This window comes from Primulina huaijiensis, unplaced genomic scaffold, assembly GCF_012295235.1.
Source record: "Primulina huaijiensis isolate GDHJ02 unplaced genomic scaffold, ASM1229523v2 C13237691, whole genome shotgun sequence".
Taxonomy (NCBI): Eukaryota; Viridiplantae; Streptophyta; class Magnoliopsida; order Lamiales; family Gesneriaceae; genus Primulina; species Primulina huaijiensis.
This window is the reverse complement of record NW_027342030.1, coordinates 1-1327: the sequence shown is the minus strand read 5'-3', so window position 1 is coordinate 1327 and position 1327 is coordinate 1. Positions and strand designations below refer to the sequence as shown.

The 1327-nt window shown below is 38.6% G+C and overlaps 1 protein-coding gene across 1 annotated transcript; it reads right to left on the bottom strand.

Moving 5' to 3' along the window:
- Window positions 1–167: 167 nt before the first annotated feature.
- On the bottom strand, window positions 168–1319 carry LOC140965476 (E3 ubiquitin-protein ligase BOI-like). The gene is made up of 2 exons (XM_073425540.1): window positions 1227–1319; window positions 168–1151 (listed from the first exon to the last, which is right to left on the bottom strand). The coding sequence occupies exons 1-2, from the start codon at window positions 1317–1319 to the stop codon at window positions 660–662; spliced, it is 585 nt and encodes a 194-aa protein (XP_073281641.1). The 3' UTR covers window positions 168–659.
- Between the last annotated feature and the right edge of the window lie 8 nt (window positions 1320–1327).

The window sequence follows — 1327 nt, the reverse complement described above, 5'->3', positions numbered from 1 at the left end:
TCGTATAGAGGAGCCTAATCAAGTTAGAGCGGAACTGTGGACTTCATCTATTGGTATGAGCTTGAAACAATCAAATATAAAAAGATCAATCATCTGGTTAAATTTATAATTTTGTTACATGTAAAATTGGATCTGTTTTTGATGGTTGTAGTTTCTATATCTTGCAGGAGGTCTGAGCATGAATGATTTCATTGTTGCAGCTAAAATAGATGAGATAAAAACATCCGATCTCATTTCCCGAAAGAGAGTTTGGGCTTAATTCCGATATTTATCCCTCTTGGTAGGCATTAATTCGGCTCGTACTCATAGATGATGCGCAATTAGTTCTACACAATGTTTTTTCTTTTCAACAAAGTGTTATTTGAAGAAGTATCAAATCTTTCTTTATATGTCGTAATGTTATACACCCGACAAGGGTAAACATTTTTGTGTGTATTACCTTAATCAAATATATATACACACCTCTTTGTGATTGGATTTATTTCTTTGTTCTGCATTGTTTTTATTTCTGTGTTTCTTTTGAGTTATTTGTTTTGGGTTATGCATAGAGCAAGGTAAAGTTAGTAATATGACTGTCTTTTTAACACAAAACCAAGAAATTGGCTTTAGTTTTAATGAACAATAATATAAATGATCTTCTTGTAGAAATTGAATCATTCCTATTCTAGAGGTAGATTAACTTTCACACTTGTGGTTTTAACTGACCGACAAAAAGGGCACGACTTGGTGACAGCATCGCAGCCCAAACAGAGGCAAATGTGGCGGCAAGGCCATATCACCACTGTTGCTATCTCCTTCTCACAGACCATGCAGTCGAGCCAGACCAGCCCTGCCTGTTCTGTATCCACATACGATGACTCACCATCTTCCTGCACGTGCTCTCCGTGCCGATGTGCTAACGTGGCATTCTCCAAGCCCTCTTTAAGAGACATAGCCATTTGCTCCAGGTGCATCACTCTTCTGTGCAGCCTTTGTGCCTCGGCCTTGTAATGCTGAGCTTTCTTCTCCAACTCTGCATTTTCACCCCTCTTTCTACGTATGTCGGATTCCATCTCTTTGAGTTTCTTGTCTACTCTTTCCTCAACTGCATAATGGATTGAGTGTTGGTTCTTCTCCATTATACCCTCAATTTGTCGCCTCAGAGTTTCACCCTACAGCACAAAAATCTAGTCACAAGCTTGAAAAATCTGACAATGAAAAGTCGATCAAGAAAAATCATTCCATACATGGGATTGAATTACTAGATCCAGTTCTTTGCTATAGTGTTTCGAATCTGCTGGATTAGAGGTACCACCGTCCTCTACTGCAAAGGCTAACATAGATGTGA

What these genes read in the sequence shown, in the direction of transcription:
- LOC140965476 (XM_073425540.1), bottom strand. Translation starts at nt 1,319, where the DNA reads ATGTTAGCCTTTGCAGTAGAGGACGGTGGTACCTCTAATCCAGCAGAT. An exon ending in ATCTAGTAATTCAATCCCAT is followed by an intron (nt 1,152 to 1,226) that starts GTATGGAATGAT and finishes TTTGTGCTGTAG; the next exon opens with GGTGAAACTCTGAGGCGACA.